This window comes from Acanthisitta chloris, unplaced genomic scaffold, assembly GCF_000695815.1.
Source record: "Acanthisitta chloris isolate BGI_N310 unplaced genomic scaffold, ASM69581v1 scaffold6033, whole genome shotgun sequence".
Classification (NCBI taxonomy): Eukaryota; Metazoa; Chordata; class Aves; order Passeriformes; family Acanthisittidae; genus Acanthisitta; species Acanthisitta chloris.
In genome coordinates, this window is record NW_008665325.1 from 37373 (window position 1) to 59554 (window position 22182).

At 39.2% G+C, this 22182-nt stretch overlaps 1 protein-coding gene across 1 annotated transcript in view; it reads right to left on the reverse strand.

The window, feature by feature from the left end:
• Positions 1-1066: 1066 nt before the first annotated feature.
• The window catches only part of LOC103799381 (inorganic pyrophosphatase 2, mitochondrial-like), a gene marked incomplete at its 5' end in the record, with an annotated part of 34188 nt that continues 13072 nt past the window's right edge, over positions 1067-22182 (reverse strand). Inside the window, 7 exons of the mRNA XM_009071694.1 lie at positions 1067-1237; positions 2260-2299; positions 7247-7316; positions 8834-8919; positions 10693-10820; positions 18479-18605; positions 20267-20353. Of these exons, the coding sequence (XP_009069942.1) occupies positions 1209-1237; positions 2260-2299; positions 7247-7316; positions 8834-8919; positions 10693-10820; positions 18479-18605; positions 20267-20353 (567 nt within the window). The remainder of the gene's footprint in view (positions 1238-2259; positions 2300-7246; positions 7317-8833; positions 8920-10692; positions 10821-18478; positions 18606-20266; positions 20354-22182) is intronic.

A 22182-nucleotide genomic window follows, 5' to 3' on the forward strand; every position in this document is an offset into this window, starting at 1 on the left:
TCAGATCTCTGAAGTGACTGTTGCTTATACAGTAAACAATACACTAGAGGGGTCTCAAACCAGGGAAACCAAAGAAACATTCCCAAAGGTGAAAGCCTTCTTACTAAAAACTAACTCTTTGCAAGGAGAACTAGTCTTCTATGACAAAGCACAGCCAGTGCCTTTTCCAGTTCTTTATCTTCCATTTCCAGCATTTCCACCCGATGTCAGCAGTATTAACTTTTTGTTTCTGTCCTTGTACAAAGCAGACAATGCTCACCTTTGGTCTCAGTAACAAGCTGGACAAAACTGTCTGTCTATATTATAATCTCCTATCTTAACAGCTGCTTTTTTTTGCCTCTAATGAACACTGTGGTACAGACAGGCCAGATATAATCCTGCAGTAGGAAAAAAGGCAGATATTCTTACGATGAAAGCACAAAGCTCAGTTCTGAACAGTTTATTAATCTTGTCTCACTGAATGAGCAACTACCAAAAACATACACAAGTCTAAAAATATAAGCTTTCCACAAGGAAAATCCTTCCTATGTGATGAAACACGCACGTTATCAAAACAGGATGTAGAACACAGAGCACATGTGCATCCTTACTTCAATTGTTATGGCATCAGCCCTTCCTAGTTAAATTATTCTTTGGAGTGATGTTGTGTTTGTCTTTTTACAGCACGTATGCTATGCTCATAACCCCACAGAGCATGCAGAGACAACTGGGCACAAAAGTGATTCCAGCTCGGGAAATGGCACACAGTCACCTATCAAAGAACACAGTAAACTCCTAAGCCTATTACATAAAGATTACTGTCTACTTGAAACAGATTACAGTCAGGGTGGCCAGAAAAGCCCAAGATAGAAATTAACACAGTCTTCTGAGCACCCAATGGCTGGATTATTCCAAATTCTGGAGAACAAGGTTGAAGACACCTTATCTCCCATCTCATCCAGTACTACACTTCACGAGTGAATAAGAGGAATTCTGGAGATTCAGAAACAAACAAGCCAGCCAGCCCTCCTCTTCCCTCTGCTCCACCCTGCACAAAGACAGACATAGAAAGGAAATACTCATTTTATAATGGCAATGTTTATTTACACAAGAGAAAGTTTACACGAGTTTAAAAGCTGTTTCAACACGAATCCAACAATTACTGTTTGACCATCTTCAAAAAAGATGACATAAAGATTTGATGATGCAGCTTCAGAAGACTCTGATGATCACTTGGGAAAAAAGTACCAGGAATCAACTAAAACAACAACAAAAAAAATATATTACTTCTATACAACCAGCCATACACAAACACTTGAAAAAGCAACATTCTCCCTTGCAGCTACCTCCCCTCCCATAACAATACTTCTGGGTGAGCTCTATCCCCAGCCTGTGCAAAGCTTGGCCTCAAAATATCTGTTCACTTGAATAGTTTGGCTGAAACAATCCAGCAACAAGTTACAACACTGATGAGACTATCCCTGGAAAACATCAAAGATCAGACAGATTATGTTCAGTTGTCTGTCAGAGGTCTGAGATGTAAGAGTTTGATAAATAAATGCTATTTATTGGCATGCCATATAAAGGAAAATGGAATGCAACTTGCTTTCCCATGACATGGGCTACACAGATGCAACTTTGCAAATAGTCTGGAATTTGGCTCATGACTAAGTTTCACTTAGCACTTCCATCACTCCCCCCACTCAAAAGGCATGCATGGCTTCTCTGGAGCTCCTGCCAATACAAAAATCTCCTTTTTTTAAAGCAGTTACAAATGAAAATGTAGGACACATTCTTATTTCTTAAAGAAAAACACATGTTCTGCTAACATGAAAAACAGTCATCAAAAGAGAAAATTTTGTGTTTAGAACTCATGCTTGAAAAGCAGTTATGGTTATGTCAATTTTAGGAAAAGGAGCTGTTTATTTGATTAATTACCCACTGTGAGGAATGACAAAAACTAAGGTAAAGCAACCTCTCTCCTTTAAATAGGCAAAATGTCATGTATTTGCCTTGCATGATCAGTGGCATAAAAATGTTGTGTTCTCATCTTTTTATGTGGACTACACTTTCACTCAAAGGTAACCTTCTTCCACAAACCATCCATGAATTTCTGTTCATGTTCTGTTTACAGGGGACAGGCAATACCGTACAACACAATATAACTATTATCATTTTCACATACACAAAGCTGTCTTGTGTTTTCAACAAGACAGTTTTAATGTCAATTTTTAAAGGAAGCAGTTAAAGAAACCATATGGTATCTGGGATAAAAAGTACCTTCTGGGGAAACAGAATCTCCATTCACACACACTGGCACCTAAAAAGAAACAAACCCCAAACCAACATATCAGTATTTAGTTAAGGTTTCACACATAGCACCCAAACTCAAAGGTATCTTACTGCTCAAGTCAAGAGATATTGATAAAAACAGAACTTTCTGTTGCCCTCCAAGACAATACCCTACCTTACAGATATCTCACCCCCACTGCACAGATTTCTTTGTGGCTCATAAATGACAAAACAAGCACATGAATAGTGAGTGACAGATTAACACCTTACCTAAAGAGGATTTTCCTACTGTACCGTCTTTAAGGATAACAAGATTTGTTGTTTACATACTAAAGGATAAGAATACCTTTCCATTTACTATACAGGTTTCACTATAAGGTATGCATGTGAATATATACACACACACAACATTTACATTACACACAGGCAAACAGTTTAAAATAAACGTGATTATACTCTTGTACAATGACTTTTGACAGAGTAGGATTCAGTTTTGTGAAAACGGATCTTTTGTTTTAAAATTCAGGTCTGACATTTCAAAGCTGGATATGCCACTATTGAATTGCAGTATTACACAGTATGTCTTGTCTTGTAGCTTAATTTAACACTATCTGGAAGCAACCTGCTTCATGATGAGGATGCAACAATCTTCCACTGCCCTGTGCCAGCTTTCCAACTGACACAAGTGATGGGAAAGAACCTGAGAACATCTCAGCACGAAGAATCCTGCAATGTTCACCTGCATGTACAAATCAAGTGCAAAAAACCGTGTGGGTGTCAGTCTTTGCGTGCCACAAGCCCACCACAACTACACCAACCCACGCATGCAGGTGAACCACTCAAAAAAAACCAGCCTCAAAGTCAGGGTTTGCAGCTGTTTGAAGCTTCAGGAGAACAAAGCTGCACCGACACCACTCATGTCTTCCACCGAAGATGAAATTTCCAACCACTACTTGATGGCATGTGAGGACAGATAAAAGCTCTGTAGTATCCTGCAGGCAAGGCAGACTGGCCCAGGTGCCACCATGCTCTGCAAAGTGCAGCACCCAGGCTGAGCTGCACTGGTGGGACATTCCCCCCAAGCCTGCCTGCAGCCCAGCAGGAACAGGGCTCTACACACCAAAGAGCAGCACAGGTTGAGAAGCAGATAGAAGCCTGTGAGGAGAAAAGGGAGAAGCAGTATTCTTCTTCCCACTTTACCCAGGATAATTACCTGCACAGGGGTTACGTGACTGGTCTGAAAGGATGTACCAGTATGACAAATATAACTCAGGTCTTCCAGATCTTATCACCAGTCTATCCCCTCTCCTTCCAGCAAAGCCCAGGCTTTATCACATAAGGCAGGGGAGAACCAGTGGCCACCATGTTTAACCAGTTGCCTGTCATTTCTGGGATAGCTGCTCAAAAACTATTGGATAAGGACTCGGCTCCTTCCCCCCAGAACCAGATCAAATCTGATCTCACTGAACCAGAAGTCTTTTCACTACACACTTTCATTTGGAACACCATTTAAAAAATAAATAAATTAATAAAAAACAAGCCCAGATTAAAAACACCCACCAATCTTTTGTTTCACAACTTGTCACTGTACAGAAAACTCTGCCTTTATTAAGTCCCAAACAGAAATGTCCTCACAGAAAGCAAGTAGGGGCAGAGACATCAGCAAACTTTCTTGCTTAGATCTGAATTATTCAAAACAGAGTAAATAAACAGATTCAATTTTTTTTTTAGAATTATCAGGGAAAGTCAAATATGTTCTCCTGTAAAACACTGATATGCATTTTATCAAAAGAGACATCATCTAGCAAAGCTTTCCATTTTCAGTTTCCAGTATTATAAGAAAAGAATTATGTGGTAAGTCTGAGAAACACTGCTCTACTAACTATATATAGATTGTCTTGGAGATTTTCCAACTTGCAAAGTCCTCAGCAGCTTCTTCACAGACAAGTGAGCAAGCAGCTCCTAGGATTAATGTTAAACAAAGGTTTGGCAGCCCTGGTCAGTTTTACAGATGGCAACACTTAAAAGCCTGAAATAAACAGTGTATCTTAGCACTAAACACGCTCATCTACAAAGCTCTATTCCTCCTGGGTTCAGTTTTCAACATGTACTGACACTGGAGCCGAGAAAGAGATGAAACCATTTTCAGAGGTTAAAGAAGACCAGAGATTTTCACTCCAGAGTGCTAAAAGTTAACTAGGTTTGCAGTTCCAGGGGTCTTGGTGCAATTTTGGCTGATTCAAATGTTCAGTATGTGTTCTTATATGCACAGATTATCTTATGGCTCTTTGGAACTGACTGTACACGGCAACTTCATTTGCTGTGGAACCATCCCTAGTTTGCCAGCAATACAGATGACAATACACACATCCACCATCTAGAAACTAACTCAGTGGGGTGGAAATCCCCCAATGCAGAAAAGCCATTCTAGCCCCCATCTGAAAGTTAATAAAAGGTCAAGTAATAGCACAATGAATCCTACTGAAATCAACAGCACTATCTTGGGAACACCCCCATCAAAATCTATACGAAATTCTGATTAGTGCACAATTTGGTAAGCACTTGGTAAGGATTTGAATGTTTTCCATTTGGTTCTTAGATATAGTTCTCTTGCTCACCATGAAAACTGTTCCATAACAACAGTGAGTGATGCCTTTTGGTTTCTGGTATCTTCTTTGTGTTTTTGGGGTTTTTTTGTTGTTTTGTTTTGGGTTTTTTTAAAAATTCAGTATCTCCTATTTAAGGCAATTATCACCCACTCAAAAATGCCACAATTGGAGTCTGACCCTGGAAAGAGAATTGTAGGGAACCAGCTCTCACTGCAAAAGTAGCTCAGAAATTTTGCAGTAGCTGAAATATGTTTCTCACTGTACTTGCAAACAAAGCCTCTATCTCAGCTTTCATTATTTTGTTTTTATCCAGGAGTTAATAGATAGCTATAAATTAGAAGAAAATGTATCTGCTTTTAGTTTAAATGAAAACTCAACAAAAAAGCCAAAAACCTCATCCAGACAGACACAGGCAGCTTTCATTTAAAATCACCACAGCCATTAAAATTCTGCAGCCAACACTCAAGTACTTTCACTTCAGTGTGAAAGAGATGAATGTCTGACAACCAAAGCATGCAGTGTAGTGTATTAGACAAAAAGATACCTGCTTAAAATGTGCAAGTCAATCCCCCTGCTTATGCTTAGAGCCCCACTGTCCACCATTCCTATTTCAAGACCATTTTACTTTTTTTAGTTCTTGTAGAGTGACCACTGCATGCAGCACGAACAGTATTTAATACTGGATTGCCTATTTTCTCTGTCTGGAAGCCACCAAGAGACAGTACCCTACAGACACAATTGAAATACTTAGACAGAACTGAAACTGAAATAATGAAAAGGAGTATGTGGCAACAACTTCACAAAAGTATCCCTTAAAGGAAAACACATGAGGCTCAAAACACCTAAGAAGTGATACTATTTGATAAGAAGTGATACTATTTGATAAGAAGGCAAACTTTCATAATAAAAAGGCATTCAAGTTTGATACAAGGTACCTATTTTATGAACTGGTTTTGCTAACTTTCTCCTCTCCCCAAGAAACAGGAAAAAATGGATTTGTTATTAAGAGACAAAATGAAGTATTCTGCTGATTTAATAATTATTCACCCTACATGCTTCAAAATCCAAAGAGTTCAGAACACCAAAGGAAATACTCCTTTGCAGGTTTGTCACTATTCAAATACATTTGGACTTGAAGTTTAAGTTGCATTTAAAGACTCACTAAAAGTTATTGTAAATTCGTAAGTACAGAGGAGGAAAATATTTGCTTACAGCTGAGCCTGACTTGTCTCAAAACATAATTGAATTTCAAATTGAGTTTCTTTCATTTGAAACTTACAGTCCCATTAATCAACATTAGCAAATGCAACCATAGAGGTACTTTTAAAGTAGTGCTGGAAGTAAGAGACCTAAATAGGGAAAAGCTAGGTTTGACACTTCTATTTTTTTTAACTTAAACCAACTTTTCTTTGCAATTGACAGTCTTAATTGCTTGTGACAACACACCACCCAGGACAACACATTTTTACTAGAAATGCTGTTGGAATGTTAACTGCACAGACAGTGGATGGCATCTCCTTTGACACCTGAACTTGTTTAATTACTGTGACTAATGGGGCGAAACACTGGGTGCCCTGGCAGCCATGCACATGTGCAGAACACCTGCAGCACACACATGGCTCCATCACAGCATATGTTAAAAACAAAAAGTAATACTTGGGGGCACTTTTCTCCATCTAATTTCTGGTAACCTTGCTTAATTTCTGGCATCCAAACCAGCATATTTTAAAGTGGAAAAAAATTCTCCTCCACTAACATTTGCACATGAAAGCACCTGCAGGACATCTTTCTCGCCTGAACAGAAAACCTGCATGTTTTAATTTTATGTTAATTTTCAGAATATGACAGGCATTCTTTAAGAAACATTCAAAAAAGCATTCTCCTCTCTTACAGCATTGCATTTAATTAGGCAAGTAGACAAACAAAGGATCCGTTTAGTGATTAGGGATTACAGTCAGCTAGTCAATTGAGTTCTAACACTGGGTGGTAACTCATGGCAACAGGGGAGACAGAGAAGACAGCAGGCTAGATACAAACAGCAGTCCATCTTGCTATTCAGGATCAGAAGAAACAGCACGGCAGAGGGAGGGGAAAAAAATAAAGAAAACAAAACCAAAAACCCTACCAGAACAGTAATGAACCTGCCAGAAAGCACAATTGGACCACTGCAATTAAAGGTTTTTATCACAGTGCTTACATTTCCCCCCCAACCTTTATGCTCCTCCTTTTACTGTATGCCTTACATTTTTGCTTAAGAATCATATCAGTTTAGCTACTTTATTTCAGTTTTGGAGCTCTGAATCTTCTTTTCCTATTAATCATTTAACCAAAAAAAAAAGGGGGGGAAAAAAAGTAAATCCCCTTACCGACTGCACAATCAATCGGGCATCCTCCTCACTGCAACAAAATGGGCTGCCACTCACCAAAACATTTGTGCTGAAAAATGAAATTAAAAACATGCTTTATTAATCAGTGGAAAAGAGCTATACACAATTAAGTGCCTAAGGCAAAAAAAAATGCCTTCACATATAGAGCTCAGAAATGTGTATCTGTAAGAAACGAGGAAGTCAAAAACACAAAGTAATCAGATGCTGGCAGGAACAGGCATGTGAAGGGTCTTCTTTGTTTCTTTGGGTTTCAGGCAGGTTTTTAGGCTGCTATATCTTCTACACTAATGCAAGTAGTGCTCACACACAGTGCTTCTGGCTGCTAGCTTGGGTACAGTTCAGAGGACCACAGTTAAGAAACTAAATCCAAAAAAAGATAAACTGGCACTTCCTGAGGGAGTTGAAGAACACTGACATGGCTAGCACAGATGATGTGAGTATCCTGCATCTCTTGTGCCCTGAAGGATGTTCAGATTCGGTGGCAGATCGTGGAAGTAACTGCAGTTACTTCAGTAACCTGCCTGAAGTATCTAACAGGAAGGGAACACCAGGTCAAAAATCTGCTCATACATAAAGCTGCAGATAGCCATGGTACTTGTATAGAGCAGACAAACTGGGACCAAATACTTTGCAGAAAGTTTCCCTATGAAACAATATCCTTTCACACCAAAAGTGAGTTTGCTGATGAGTTTTTAAGGTCCTACAGAGTCAGCCACAAGAATTTCAATTTCTCAAAGCAAGACTACAATTTTTTAAATTTTATTTCATCAACATGAAGCTCAACGTGCCTCTGACAAAGACCAAAATCTGAATACTAACCTGCAGTATTCTTGCCATGCTGAAGCAAAATTACCAACCTGACTGCTAAGGTGTTGGACAATTGTTGGACAATCAAAAAGATCCAAGAAGAGAGAAAGGCACATCTTCCCAAAGTAGAAAACAACACTGACTCTCTGAGCACAGCTTTCCTCACAGCCTTCACCCTCTGGATTAACTAATGGCAATCTGTAGTCCTTGGAAAGCACCAGGCAAAGATAACTGCCTGCTATTCAGAGCCTCCAGTGTCAGAACTGCCAGTGCAAGTTCAGAGAACTTAATGAAGTCCATTTTAAATCAGACCAGGCCAAAGGCTAGTAAAGAACAATAGTTTGGTTTTCTTATTCCAGAGAGCAACTGAAAAATAGAGAATGCTAAACTGCAAAAGAATTTTGCAACACAGCAAAGCAGCACTGAAAGAGAGAATAAATAGTGACAAGAGGATTGGTACAGGATACCAAGATTCTTCCAAAACGATTGTGAACAAACACTGGGCGGCCATTCCTCACAAGCTGAAGTAATCTATGCAACTTTTATATAATCAATATATATTTGGAACTACTTACCAGTAAATCATCATCATACAAGGTACATTTAGTCAATAATAGCCTATTTTCAATTAATTATCAATCAAATCCATGAGTATTCCTGTCAACTAAAAAAACCCCAAACCTGAGCAGTTCACAGACAGCTGCAACACCTTGAATACCACTAGTACTAGCACAACAAAAGATGTGACTGGATACTTACCACTTAATAGTACCTCCATCAGCTTTTTTATGAAGCAAAGCTTTCCAGTGTTCATGGGTGGATTTAATAATTTCAACAGCAAAATCCTAGTTTACATCAAGGAAAGTTTTATGAATTAAAATGTTATTAAAACAGAAAAAATAGCAACAGAACTAGTTTATTAAAACATACTATTTCATGTGTTATTTTAAGGTGCCTCCTTTGAGGCCTCATTAAATTTCTGGAAAATATAACACTTTTTATGAAAAGAAACAAACTTCACTATATGTCAAATATACTAACAAAACATTCAGGACTTTCCCTGAGTCTGCAATCAGAAAACACAAAGGCTGCATGAAAGAAATTAAATTTGTACTGGATGCTAAGCAGACACCTAGAGCTGTAGAAAACTGTACCGGGTTTGAAATGGGACAGAGTGTGTGAGCTGTGACTCCACTGTTACACCTGCACATCAGGATCAGAGTTAGTGTTTCCCCTCTAGTAGCAAAACTTGTAGTCACTTCATTAATTGCCCTATCATATACTTTAAGTACTTGCAACAATGTACCATGTCAGCTGCTTAACAGTGTCTGTTTGTTTGAAACACAAGTAATACTGGGGATGGAGTTCAGATGAAAAAGCTTAAAAACAGTTAAATAGGCCCTCAGTGTCCAGACCATGATAGCTAGACTGGCTTGCAAAAAGCTGCCAGTAGAACATTCACATTTCCTAACAAGGAATGACTTGGAAAAGTGCCACCAGAACATTGTGAACTTCACCAGACCTGCTGGAGCACAGTCACAGCCGCCTTGCCACATCCTGAGTCTCTAGAAATGCTTGAGAATTATTCAAGTGCTCCAAACCAGCTATCTCAGGGCATTTAGTGCCTCCAGGCTGAACTCCAAGGGCCTGACAGGGATATGCTGTTAAACTGTAGCTACAGAGCAACACTGCTTTACAGAGCAGGAAAATCTCTGAGAGCAGCTCCTGGGAGAACAGGGGAGAGATCAGGTTATCAAGCTTTACAACTCTACATTTGATTGATTTAAAAGACAGTTTTAGTGCAGAGGAGAGTCAGGGCACCTCTTTAACCAGACAAAACATGAAAAGTTGCCTGTGCTGGTTAGAAGGCATTTTATAACTCTGATAGCACCCTGCAAGGCTGAACTAGCTGACGCATGGACATCATTCATTAGAAATCTGTGATTCTTTGCCAAGAATAATCTACAGAGTGTGTGCCATACAAAAGTTGCAAAGCAATTTTACTCAAATCACATCCAATTTCCTCTGGAAAAATGCAGGTATATTTTCTTCAACAAGGTCTATTCCCTGGTTCACTCTCCTTTCAAATGCTGGCTATTTTTACTGTAGGTAGTTTAAAAAGCTATTGATTTTTTTCTAAAAACAAGGGAAAAAATTTTTTCAGCCTTCAAGCCAAACAGTTCAAATGTTTTACATGGAATTACTAGGAAAAAGTATACCTTGAGAAAATACGAAAAATATCTGCAACCCATTGTCTTAAACTGCACAGCCTTACAAGTCAAAGATTTATCAAACGGGGCAGAAACAAAACCTGAAAAGACAGTCTGTTCATTACTGTGACAGGGAGAATGAAAATGCTTTGAAAAACACCTAGATGAAACACCAAGATGCGTGTAAGTCTTGTCAGGATTAGGACTGAATGTTTTTTTTCCAAACTTTTATTCCCTGAATAAAATGGAAGGAAGAAACATTATTTAATCTTAGCCTAATAAATTGTACTTTAAAAAAAAAAAAAGCCTTTTTGTTAAACCTCCTCCTTTACATTTCCAAAAATTCTAGGATGCATTATAGAGGCCACTTGACAGAATGATGCATCTGCGATTTTGTATTATCTTCACCTTGTCTTTAAATTCTCCATTAAATGCAAAATTATTTTCCGGTTTGCCATCAGGGACTTTATATAATCGGAACCAGTCAACTGTAGCCTCAAGGTAACCAGGTTTGTGCTTCTTGACATCATCAATATCTGTAGGTTAAAAAGGAGACGGGGGGAAAAAAAAAAAAGGACCGGTCATTTTTACTCACAGGTTTTGTAACATTCATTTTTTAAAGTTTCATAAAGGATCTGCAAGCAATTTCATTTCACTAAGCACTTCCAAAGTCATTGGGGAACTTCAGTTTATTACCTTAGCTGCCCATAGTTGATATCTTATGATTTCATAACCACACTGAACAGGTAAAGCAGTTGCCTCCTGCCCTTCGTTAATTAAGACCCAAAGGGACAATGAATAAAAGTGACAAGAGAAGAAGAAAATTCTGTATTTATAGGCTTGCATCTCAGTAGGTACCTCTTGCAATACACAGATTACTCAGTGATGTAAATTTTTTCCCCAGCAGCAGGAGGGTCTACAAGCATTTTTTGATAATGGAAGAATAGCTAGTAAAAACAATTTCAACACATGGATTTTTAAAGCAATACCTCAAAACAAAATACAAGCTTGACTTCTCGAAGTTATAATAAAGGCATCCCTTTACTCACATTCCTTCCAAATTCTGCCTCATCAAGACAAGACAGATCTGTGCCAGGAGAGCTAAACACTAACTTTACTGATAACCCCCACGGTATCTGCATACTCATGGTGACAAGCAGTTCTACCTTTACCTCTATAATCCCAATGTACAAAGATGGACATGAAGAGCAATGTATGCCATTTGTGGAACACCCTGGAGAGGCAGAGATGAATACTGCCACAGTGTGTACAGAGAGATTAAACAGTCACATAGTAATTCAGCTTGAAGACTATACTGCTACATCAAAGACATGGTTCATGATCTTAAACACTTACCTGCTGTGCATATCAAATTTTACTGGCTGGTCCTTTGAGACTACCATCACTTCTGTCACTTGCAATGGGGTGGTCCTATCAATCCTCTGGCAAATTAACTCTCTGGCAATATGTTTACATGGACAAGCCTTTGATATTTTTCTAATTGATTTTGATACAATAAAGCATTTTGTCCTTTCTAGAAGCCAAGTACTTTGTAGCTGGTGTAATCTTTCTCTTTCTATTTCTCTTCTACAGTCACTTCTGCTGGAAATGGGAGCTGATTACTTCTTATTGCTGCAGTCTTCCAGCTATTTCATAACCTCACTCTGCTCATGTCACCTGTCACGGTGTTACTCTCCTTCTCTAGTGTTTTGCAAGTCACTTGCTCATGTCTCCCTTCCTTATTCTCTCTTGCTCTCAATACTGCTTGCCTACTTCATTCTCTTCTCCCATGCATATGCCTCACTTAATGATATATGTGGTTGGCAGTGCTTCCTGATAAGATACTCTTCTGTCTATTCAGTCCTATAAACAGATTTTCAGAGTTGCTTAGTCCACAGAATTGACACCTAGTCATGTGCTTTCCATCTATAAGTGTCTAAAGTATTTTTAAATTTTAGTTATTAAACTGAACAAAGACATTACAGTATTTCTAAAGAGAACAGCAAAAGAAAATAAAAGGTCTTGTGCTACAGACCATTCAATTCTCTGTAGACTACCAAGAGAGGACATATGGACTGAACTGTGAGACCAAACCTATGTGAGAAGATATGGTGAGTGTTCATAGGCATCTGATAGATGCCACTCCCAAATTCCACTGCATTACACACTACCCAAAAAATAAAACCTTGACAAACCCCATGTAAAGTTTTGCTTTTGCACACACTTAATAGGGCTACGTGTTTATGGACTCAGAGTAAAACACATTTTGAACTTGGCTGCTGGCCATGTCTGGAGAAGATTAGGGAGTTTCATTGGCAGAACCCCAGAAAAAGGCAAGGGCACATAAGGCTGTGCTAGAGGCAGGTCTTCTAGCTGGAATACGTGTTTAAGAGCACAAGAAGCTTTTCACTGGAGTGGGTGGGCGAGACCAAACAAGAAGGAATGGTTTAGAAAAGTGTGCACTTTTTGGCTGGAGGCAGAATGCTTCATATGGGCACTAATAAAACTGCAGCTCCAATTCAAATCAGATTCGGAGCTCCAGTGTATGATTCTGTTCTTTCCAAGCAAGAGAACATGCCTCTTCCATCTTGAGCCCTTGTCATCTCCTCCTCTTGAGAGGCTTGAGTTCACAATTTCTAGTGCTTGTTGAAGGGACAGTATCTCCTCAAGTCTGTAAAGCAAACCAGGCTGCTGCAGCAGTTTCCTTGGCACACAGCAGTGGATGAACTCCAGATCTCCATCTCCAGACACTGCTTAAATTCAAGCATACTTTCTCACACTGCTGCTCCTGTTTTTCTGGTTCCTGTTCCAGCAACCCCCCCTTCTAACTCTGCTTCTTTATTCCCCCTTCTTGGTTATTTGCCTCCTATTCCCATCAAAAGTGCTCATCAAAAGTGCTTTACTATCTACTAACTGACACTTGGTCCTTCTCCATCTGTTGTCCCTTACTTCAAAGTTTTATTTATATCTACTTAAAGGATTCAAATATCAGGATGGACTTTGGGACAGACTTTCACTACCTCCTTATGAAAGGGATGACCATCTTCATAGATAGAAGCATCCCCCTGAATTTCACACTCTCTCTACTGGGAAATACCTGGCCTAGGTAAAATGACTATACAGAATCAGGCTACAGCATTATATGAGTGCTGCATATTCTGGTTTTGAGGACTGAAGAAGGGAGGCATTGACTACTTTTATTTCCTTGGTTCCTTGCAAGTTATTCTCCGTCATCCTTTTGCTTCACTTCTCTATTCTTGACTATAAGGGACAGCTACTGAGCATCAAATGAAGCCTGAACACTTTAAGAAAAAAAGCAAAACACCAAAACATCTGTATTATAATGGGAGTTGGTGGCAAGCACCAGAAAAGAAGTGCAACAATGGAACCCACCCCCCAAACCAAACCAAATAAAAAAACACACACCCAAAAAAACCCCAAAAAACAAACCCAAAACAAACAAAAATTTGATCCTGTTGCTGTAGAGTCAGCACATACTACAAAATATAAGGAAAACAGCAGCTCTTGCATCACTCAATCTCTTCAGTTCATTAAAAGCCACCATAGAAAAACTTGAAAGACAGCTTGTCTTCCACTTTGAAATCCAAACAGCCTCTTTGGGACATCGGAGGAAAAGGAGAAAAACATACTCAGAAAACCAAAAACGTAAGCAAAGAAAGAGAAACGATCACAATAAGCAGTACAGTGATGTACTGCACTAGTATCTATAGAAGATAGGTGCAAATTATTATGATTTAAAGAAAGAAAAATATCTTAGATGTCTTTTCTGCAGCAAACACTGTTAAGACACTTATTTTTCTGATCCTGACTGCTTACCTTCCCTTAGAGCAATGCACTTACACTGCTGTCAAAAGGGGCTAGGCAAGTTTGGCAGTCATGGCCTAACGTCCTTTCATCTCTGCACGCAAGATCTGCTGACAGTGACAGGGCAGCAAGGTCAGGCTCCTGCAGGTACGTTATCAGCATGTTCCCACTGGGCTCTAGGTGGTAATTTCTTTGTACTACCTACATACAACCACAGGTCTCATTTTTCTAGGCACCGAAGTTAAGCACCAAGGGTTAAAAAGAGATGGCTAATCATGTTAAGGGTTGCTGTTTAGTCTCAATAAGGAAAATCTCTAGAGGCTGGCACAAAGAACTGCTGCTAGCTTTCTGTCAAGGGAGGGAGCCAATGCAAACGCAGATCCCGATTCTGTCTGGCTTTACAAAAGAGAGCAACAAAAGCATTTGTACCCAACTACCATTTTTAGTACAACAGATGCTGCTTCTTGCAAGCAAAGCTAAAACAACATGCTTGCAGCAAGCTTTCTAAACAAGGTTTGTGGGAAGAGAGGACATATGTTTTTAATAACATCTTATAAACATTTACAGGAAGCAGCAGCTACATTCCATATAAAGGCATTTGGTGTGTTTTGTGCAGGGAGTAGATGGGGAGCCTCGGTACAGATAATTAATTTCTTTATATTGAGTGCTTACACAAATCCACAACCAAGTTCTGGGCCCCTGCTGCTTCTCTGCATATAAATATACTCACATGCAAGGGTCTGTAACAATGTATGGTACAAAATATACAGTATGTTTTGGTTTTGCCAATTTAGGGTTTGATCACTTAACCCTAGTTTGAGACGTACATTGTAAAAGCAGCATGGCAACAGCACAATGAATTACACCAGAGCCAGCAAAAGGCAGTGTAACAAAGCCAACAGACATCACCAACTGCTGTTGAATATATCCAGGCATCTTTCCAGTGAGCAATAGCAAAAAATGGCTGCTAAGATTCCAGGCCAGTAAATCACCTCCAAAATGCCATCCAGCATACATGATTAGTCCAATTTGCTGAAGGAAGGCAAGATGACCTTTTGAGAGTCATAAGCTGCTTCAAACACAATTCCTGCTTCAACTGCCAGTGATTTTTAAAACCTCCTGTTCAACATGAAGATGCCACATACATTTAGACCAAATCACAGCACAAAAATATCACTCAGCCCTTCCAACTCCAACCTAGAAAAGTACATCAGATAGGTATGTGAACTCCAATATATTAAGTTCAATCTAAACTATGAGACAAGCAGACAAGCAGCCTTTCTACTCCAAGAATTTATGTCTCCTGGCTAGTATTTCACAAATAGAAAACCCAACAATAAAACTCCAAACAAACAAAAAGAAACAAGACAAACAAAAAAACCCCACCCCTTCCACTAACCAACCAACCAAAAACCTAAACAAACAAACAAAAAAGCAACCCAGCCTATTACACCACCAAGATTTAGTGTTTCAGTCTGCAAGGAGCTTATAGGTCCTTTCTCACAGTCGCTGCATCTAAAGTTGCTTGGCTGGTCCACTAACGGCCATCTGCTTAGCAACTGCCTGAGCAGAAAGACAATAGCCACAAAGACAGATCTTATTGAAACAGATAAATCTGAAGATGCCTGGTTTCAGTCTAAAAGAAATTTTCTCACAGATATCTACATCTGACATTCAGCTTGTATTTGGTGTGAGATTGTCCCCGTGCCCACCAGAATTAGGTGCTATTATTTCAAACAGATTACCTTCCATAGTCAGTGCAAAAAGATGCTAAACCCCTGCTACTGCCACTGATGACAGAGTTCCCACTTGAACAGGCACTAAGCATTGTTTATCATTCCTGGGTATTGTCACTATAAACTAGAGTTTCTCACTGCTCCGTGTGAAAGAGAGTTCTAGGCAGGGTTTCCAATTTAAGCCAGTATTTATCAATAAATGCCTGCAGGACACAGTACAGTGGAGTGCTATGAATAAGCAATGAGAACCACTCAGAAGTTGGGACTGCTCACTTCTAAGTTTCGTGAAGTCTCAGAAAAATCAATTGCACTTATGAGAATGACCAGGATCCCAGAAGTAGAATGCACAGAGTAACTTGGGCGCACTTAAAGCCACAAGAGGAGTTAACACACTGTGTGGGCTCAGGATGGGGTTTGCAAGTAATCACCGCTCCGGAGTCTCAGAATTATCTTTTCCAAATGTTCACTGGGGGCTGTGCACATACTGAGCTGAAAGTAGATGTCATGATTCTCAGTCCAATTGAAAATGTTTAACAAATGATACAAAAATGACTGGACAGGATTAGAAGGCAACACTTCACCTCATCTTCCCCAGGAGGTCACCTCCGTAACACAGCAGCACATCAATTACTGAGGGAGAGACCAATTTTATCTGTAGCTGCCATTCCTTTATGCTGAAATAATTAACAACTTTGGAAAGGGGGAAAAACAAGTATAAAAGGACATATTGTACTGCCTGCTCCAACAGATTTGTTTGTTTTCAGACTAAAGAATGATTGCTGTTAAACACTGCAAGCCAGTCATGTTTTGTGAAAGCAGATGGGGGCTTTACTTCCTCCCCGTTTTTTTTCTTTTGTAAATCTTGGGCTAGAGGTCCAACCCCAAAAGGAACTCATATTAAACTGGGTAAATATTTCTGCACTTGTCTGAATCTCAGAACAGCTGTCTTCTTGAAGTTTTGCACCTATTCTCTGATAAGAGAGGATGCACACAGCAATCAACTGCAGGCAATGGTTTGCACCTTTATTTTTTTAAACAGGACTAAAGCTCCTTTCCCAAACAAACTAAAGTTGTAACAGAGCTGACATTAATTTTCCCAGTCATTATCTGGGAAAAAATGCAAACAACACAACAAACAAAAAGATAACAGAGGGCTTTCAAATAGACATAGCTAACCCATAACAAAAAACATCGGAATAAACCATCACGGTTTTGCCCCTACTTAGTAAGCTCCTTTTAAATTCTTTCATCCACTTTTCTGATTACATTCTCTCAGAAATTGTTAAGGAAAAAAGGCAAGACTTCAAGCAGAACAGTGTCTAGAAATGTAGTGCTAATTACTTGCCTTTTAACTACTGACACTTATATTGCATTTTGCTGCACATTACAGAGTGGTTAACATTAACAGCAAACTATTACTTACTATTTCCTTCAGCTGAACTTCTTAATCTCTAACTGTCAAAGCAGTTAAAGAGTCATAAACACTATGCAGTAATTCATCTGCCCAATGATTTTAAATGAGCATCAACCCATGAGTTTCCATTTCCTCATCTCCTCTTCTCCCCTTCTTTCCCCACAAGACAAGTATTCTCCATGTGAAAGCAACCTGCAAGAAAACTGAGAATGAAGGGCTAGTCTGGTGATATACTTACTGTACATTCAGAAACCAGGAAAAAGCCTCAACGGCTGAGAAACATAATTCCTTAAAAAGCTACTGAATAGCTCCATTCCTACAGAAAGGCCACTCTGTGCCTTGGTGCTCCCTACCAACAAAGTGCAGACTCTGATCATACATACCTGGTGGTATATATGGGTTTTGGCCTCATTATAATCACTTTTAGACAAACCTTCTCACTTAATTCTGAGTAACATTGCATTTGAGGAAGCAAACCTCCATTTATCCAAAGAAAATCTGCATTTTACCTGTGCTGGAAAAACCTAACTCCCTGAAGTTTGACCACATCTGTATCATCCTCTTACTGAACAGTCTGCAAGCAGAATTACTCCTCATGTGCTTCTCACATAGACACATGTTAGTATTTGAATTTCATTTGGATACCAGAAGCATGGTCTAAACAGTTACTCATCATCAAGGCTGATGTTAGGGTGAGCTGCACTAGCAATTGCAAAATTTTCAAGCTAAAAAAAAGGTGAAAGCTAATTGTTCATACTGAGCAACAAATCCTGGAATTAATCCAGTTACAAGTGACAAAACATTGGAAATGTACTGCCTCTTCAGAATGCAACACAATGCCTGCAAATATAAAAGGAGCAAACACTTCCAACAAGGAAAATAGCAGCATGCTATGCAATATGGGTGGGTAAATATGCACTATTACACAGGAGATAAGCCTGTAATTTTAGGAGGGCACCTTCTAAGGCAGTTGTGTTTCAGAAATCAGAAGACTTTCTGCGTGACAGCTCCTCTTGAAAATCCAAGTGAATCATTGCACAGGTTTAGCATGAAAGTACATATGCCTTCCTTGAAGGAAGAACTTAAACAACAACAAAAAAAGAAAAGTTTTGCCTTTCCACTGTCTGCCTCCTCCTGCCCTGCATGGCCTAAACTCAGGTACCATTCTACTGCGCAAGTTGCTGACACAACTGGCATGAAGAAAGATAAAAATACTTGCCATGGATTTCCTGAGCTTCTGGGTCATCCACACTGATGGCAATTATCTTCCAATCTGTCTCTCCTTCATCAACCAGAGCTAAAACACCCAGGACCTTCACCTGAACAATCTCACCAGAAGATCGAATCTGAAACAGAACATAATGTCACAACGATTTGGAAAACACCACATAGAGTTCCTCTTTCACCTTACATACAAAATAATTTCACTACACTTTTGGCCAGTAGCTATAACAGAATTACAAGATAGATCTGCAAACCCAGTACACATCTACTTAACATTTCTAACCTTTCTCCCACCATTACTATTCTTTGACCCTTAATTCTCCAGTCAGCATTTAAGTAGATGAAAGCTAGAAAATCCCCTCTCCTTACCCTCATTCCCTCACACTTTCTTGATCTTCACCCCAAGTCAAAAGTATCTCATACTCATTTTTTAACTCCTTCCTGTTTCTTGACTCTCTCCTTTCTCAGCTCTTGCTCCTAATTGCTATTCCTTCCTCTAGACTCCAGTATACACATATAAACACAAAGCATGTCCCCAGAAATACAAATACAACTATTTTTGCATTTTCTTAGAAACCTTCTCCCTGCCAGGTAATATATCCTTTATAAATCTTTCTGGATCCCTTGAAATTCAAAAAGAGGACATCTTGATCCCCCCTTAGTCTTGAGAAGAGATGGCTCAGGGGTGACCTCACTGCTCTCTACAACTGCCTGAAAAGAGGCTGTAGTACGGGGGGGGATGAGCTCTTCCGCCATGCCTGCAGGGAGAGGCCTAGAGGCCATAAGCTGAGACAGAGGAAATTCAGAGCAGATATTAGAAAAAAATATTTCACTGTCAGGGTGGGACAGGCATTGCAATAGGTTGCCCAGGGAGGTGGTGGAGTCACCACCCCTGGCAGTGTTTAAGAGGCCTCTGGACCTGGCACTGGAAGACATGGTTTAGGGATTACAGCAGAGTGGCAGGTTAACAGTTGGACCTGACGATCTTAACGGCATCTTCCAACCTTGATGATTCTATGAAATTCAGCTTTAGGTTCCTTTCTTCAAAAAAAGCCTCCTTAACTGAGGTGACCAATTTAACGTCCCCTTACCTAAAATATCGCAAGAGATCCCTTTTCCAAACTCATTCATTTAATAAACCCATCTTTGATACCACAGAGCATTGCTCCATTTTTAGCTGCCTCTAGACATGTAGAATTTTCTTTCAGTGAGCTAAACCTTTCCTTTGTTGCTGCTAATGGTGTTTGCTGTACCTCTTTTTCATCCATCCACTCCATGACTCACAACTCTGCAACACTGCAACAGGTTCCCATCTTCTTTAGAAAACAGGATCTACTTCTGTTTGTACCCCTGAGAACTCAAACCTATGTCCTTTGTGGGTCTGACCTTGTCATCTTACTGTGCATGATGCTGTCATATTTCCTCATCTTTCAGCAACCTATTCCTAGCTCCAATACTGCCAACAGGGGAAAAAGAAATAAATCTTTCCCTTCCCCAAAAATCCCCCTCCTCCTTCACCCAAAACTCACTGTCCAGCCGCAGAACTTCAGGACAGCATTTTCTTATTTTCACACAGACTTTACAAAATTCTACTTTTTCTCCCTCCTTTTTAAAAATCCACCATTTCCTTACATATTCCCTCCTTAGATCCACTATTCATACTTTCATCATCCCCTAACACTATTACCATTTTTTCTTGTTTTCCATCTGGCCTTCTCTTCCAAAAGTCATCAAATCATGAAGTTAACCTTAATAAATTAAATTAATGCTGATACAGACAAACCTTTGAACCTATTTCACAAACGTCAATAGGATCATTATCCCCACAACATCCTGTAACGTTATCCATATGATTCGGATCTTCCCAGGTCTGCCAAAGGAAAAAGAACTCTCAGTTACCAGCTGAACTGCAATTACAACTTGCCTTACTACTAAATTACTAAGATTAATAAAAACACCAGTAAAAACATCAGCTTTCTGAGAACAGGCTTGCTCAATGAGAGAACAAACAAACAAACAAACAGCCCATGGACTGACGTTGAGTAACTCATCCTGAGGATTACTAAGGACATAGAAACAAAAATATTAACTACATCCATGACTCAACAGATACACTTTACACAACTGCAGTGAGTAAGGCATCAGAGGACCCTGAACATGGATTTTTCTAGTCCCTAGTGACTGTGAGATGAAGCTAGGACTTCTTACAACTACATTCTTATTACACTCATTGAACACCATGGTACTAACAGAAGTTGTTCTCAAAAACATCTAGCCTTTGAGCTAACCATACTCCTAGGTATGGATTTGTGAGCACCCAATAACCTTTTTAAAGTTTTTAGATTTACTGAGCACTGTAGAGGCAAGGAGTCCTAGCCAAGTTATACTAACAATTTTTAATTAACCAGTACTTTTTTTTTCCTCTTACTGGCTAATAATGACTAACTCGAGCAAGGAGTCCTAGGCAAGTTATACTAACAATTTTTTAATTAACCAGTACTTTTTTTTTTCTCTTACTGGCTAATAATGACTAACTCGTTCTACAGTTGAGCTTTTCTGTTAAGAATTTTGCATCCAATGAAGTTTTGATGAAAAGATGTTAGAAAACAGTTTTTTCCCAAGGAGCTATACTGTTAGCTCCTGCTGTCCATGATCATAACTCTGACTCAAACCTGTTTTTGAGAACTTGACTGATACCATAACTCCAACTTAAACCTGTTTTTGAGAACTTGACTGATAATGAAAGACAAAACTGTAAAAAGTAAACACTCAGGTGTTTGGGTAGCAGAATCATTACCAAAATGCTCAGATGTTTGGGTAGCAGAATCATTACCAAAAAACTGCAGGAGTCAAGAGATAATTTAAACTTATAATTTATTTTTCCAATACTCTTCCAAAGTGCTTTTTATTTCAGGCTGCATTATAGCAGTACTACTCTTCTGCCCAGTCGCACCTCTTTACCTCTGGGTTACAAGGAAAGTTTGCTAGGAATAGTATTGTTCTCTGCACAGTACAGCAACTCCTGCTCTGATAGCAAATATTCCAATATATCAGGAAAATACAAATGACAATTATCTCCAGTACTCTCCAACTCACAAGACTACAAGGGGTGCTGAACATTTCCCCTGAGAAAAGTATCCTAAGTCCAAAATGACACACTTTATGCAGGAAAATAATCACATTTTCAAAGAATTTTGACTTTATACTAAGGACCACATGAATTTCAAAACATTAAATGGAATTGCTGGTTCTCTACTGTAACTACTTGGAAACTCTGTCTACTGAGACTGCTGACTGAATAAGAACTTCACTGCTGTACTCCAGCACCTGCCTAGTATCTCCTCTCCAGGGACCAAATGCATAAGTAGATTTTCAGGACTCAACCTTCATTGCCTATGCCATGAAGTGTAAAGAAAATAAATTACTCTTTTTAAGTTCTATCATGTTCTTCAGTACTAATTTAAGTCCAATGTGTTGTTCACAGGAATGAAGAAAGTTTAAAACTTTTCATTATGCTCAAAATTTCAGCCATTAGTTGGGCTTTTTCAAGGCTCAAAGTTTTGAATGCATCATGATCAGTGAAGTCTCACAGTTCAGAGAAAAGTTAAGTAAGGCAGTTGAGGTTTGATCTAAAAAAGAACAGCCCTTGTGTTCCTCTTTGCTAAAGATATTAAGAAGTCCCAATTAAAATTTATGCTG